Genomic DNA, 1,898 nt, shown 5'->3' on the forward strand with positions numbered 1-1,898 from the left:
TGAATTGGAAACTGGGGGCAGGGGCCAGCGGTCTGTGTTTTTGTTTCTTTTTTTATAAATTTATTTATTTATTTTATTTTTGGCTGCGTTGGGTCTTCGTTGCTGTGCACAGGCATTCTCTAGTTGCAGTGAGCGGGGGCTACTCTTCATTGTGGTGCGTGGGCTTCTCATTGTGGTGGCTTCTCTTGTTGCAGAGCGTGAGTTTCAGTAGTTGTGGCTCACGGGCTCTAGGGCGCAGGCTCAGTAGTTGTGGCGCATGGGCTTAGTTGCTCTGCAGCATGTGGGATCTTCCCAGATCAAGGATCGAACCCGTGTCCCCTGCATTGGCAGGCGGATTCTTAACCACTGTGCCACCAGGGGAGTGCCCAGCGGTCTTTGTTTTAACAAGTCCTCCAGGGTATTCTGATGCACACCAGAGTTTGAGAACCACTAGCCTAGTTAGAGGAGAAATTGGAAATGGGAGACAAAACAGGTGACAGCAGGGCCAGGAATCTGCAGTGTTATAAAAACTCTCTGAGATCCTGGCTTGGCAACCACTGTTGTAGTACAAAGTATATGGACTCTGGAGCTATTGGTTTGAACCTTGGCTCTGCCACTTAACTGCTGTGTGACCACGGGCCAGCTACTTGCTCTCTCTGAACCTGTAACCCCATCTGCAATGAGTGAGGTGGACGAGATGATGGCTAAGGTCCCTTTCAACTGACACACAGTCTAGAATATGGAGTGAGGGTACACTCTGAGGTTGGTGAGGTTGCCCAGGGAGAGTTGCTCATGCTTTGGGCTGGTGGGGCCATATTTAGTGTTGGGAGTACCTAACACTTTCCATCAGCTCTACCTCAGCTCCAGCAGGAGCAGGCATGGGAGTGGGGTCTCTGACCCACGTTGTGAGGGATGGCGGGGTGGTGAGGGGAGGCCAGGCCAGGCCAGGTCTGAGGAAGCCTCGGGGGTTCTCTTCCCCTAGATTTCCTGGACCTACGCCCCAGGCAAGCAGCGGGTCAGTTTCTACCAGGTCCTGTTGCAGGAGGTGGTCAGGAAAAATGATAGTGAGATGCCCAAGGCAAAGAATCACCCATGGATCTTCGATAAGATCTTGGGCACCACCGTCAAGCTGATGGAGCTGAAGACTAACACGAGTTACTGCCTGACTGTCTGCGCAGCCAACACCGCTGGGGTGGGGAAGTGGTGCAAGCCCTGCAAAGTGAGCCCTGGGAGAAGGAGGGCCCAAGGGGTGTGGGCCAGGGGTTTTGGAGGTTGGGAACACCCCTATACCCCCACGACTCATCCTCCTGCTGGCTTTCCTTCTCCCTGGGCAAATAAGCCTCAATTCCAGGCCACTCTCCTCTGGGAGGGTTCAGGGTTCAGCCACTTTGGGGCCCACTGGGAATGCAAATTGATCTTTTCATTCATCTCTAATGAAAGTCTCCCAAAGCCATTGGCTTCTGGATTCTTCAACTTCGTATCAATAATTGTGAGTGGGTCAGGAAGTCAAGGGCATTGAGGGTAAGAGAGGGAAGAGTCTAAAGCGGGACAAAGAAGGGAACAGCCTGGGGGTGGGCAGGAGAGGCCCCAGTAAAGACAGCACACAACTGGGGAGGCACAGATTTGAATCACGCCTCTTTGTTCCTGTTCCTGGTGTCAATGAATAGGTTGGTAAGGCTGTCGGAGACCCCATTTAGCAGACAAATGAGGGGGTGGCAGAGTCGAAGAGGTGAGCTCAGGGTCAGGAGTTCTGAGGACTTTGGTTTATTTCAGTTTGCAACCGTTGATACAGACTTGACCAGCTTCCCCGAGAACAATCCTATCCAGATCACCGTGAGGCGCAAGGAACCCCAGCGGAAAACCATATCCATCGGATTGGAGGACATGCGGAGGCTAGAAGATCTGGAATACCTCTTTCC

The 1,898-nt window shown here is 52.5% G+C and overlaps 1 protein-coding gene across 1 annotated transcript in view; it reads left to right on the forward strand.

Annotated features, from left to right (window-relative positions):
* FNDC8 (fibronectin type III domain containing 8) overlaps positions 1-1,898 on the forward strand; it is a 7,152-nt gene that overhangs the window by 4,975 nt on the left and 279 nt on the right. The window contains exons 3-4 of the mRNA XM_007446593.1: positions 962-1,198; positions 1,753-1,896. Of these exons, the coding sequence (XP_007446655.1) occupies positions 962-1,198; positions 1,753-1,896 (381 nt within the window). The remainder of the gene's footprint in view (positions 1-961; positions 1,199-1,752; positions 1,897-1,898) is intronic.

This window comes from Lipotes vexillifer, unplaced genomic scaffold, assembly GCF_000442215.2.
Source record: "Lipotes vexillifer unplaced genomic scaffold, Lipotes_vexillifer_v1.1 scaffold572, whole genome shotgun sequence".
In the NCBI taxonomy this organism is placed as follows: domain Eukaryota; kingdom Metazoa; phylum Chordata; class Mammalia; order Artiodactyla; family Lipotidae; genus Lipotes; species Lipotes vexillifer.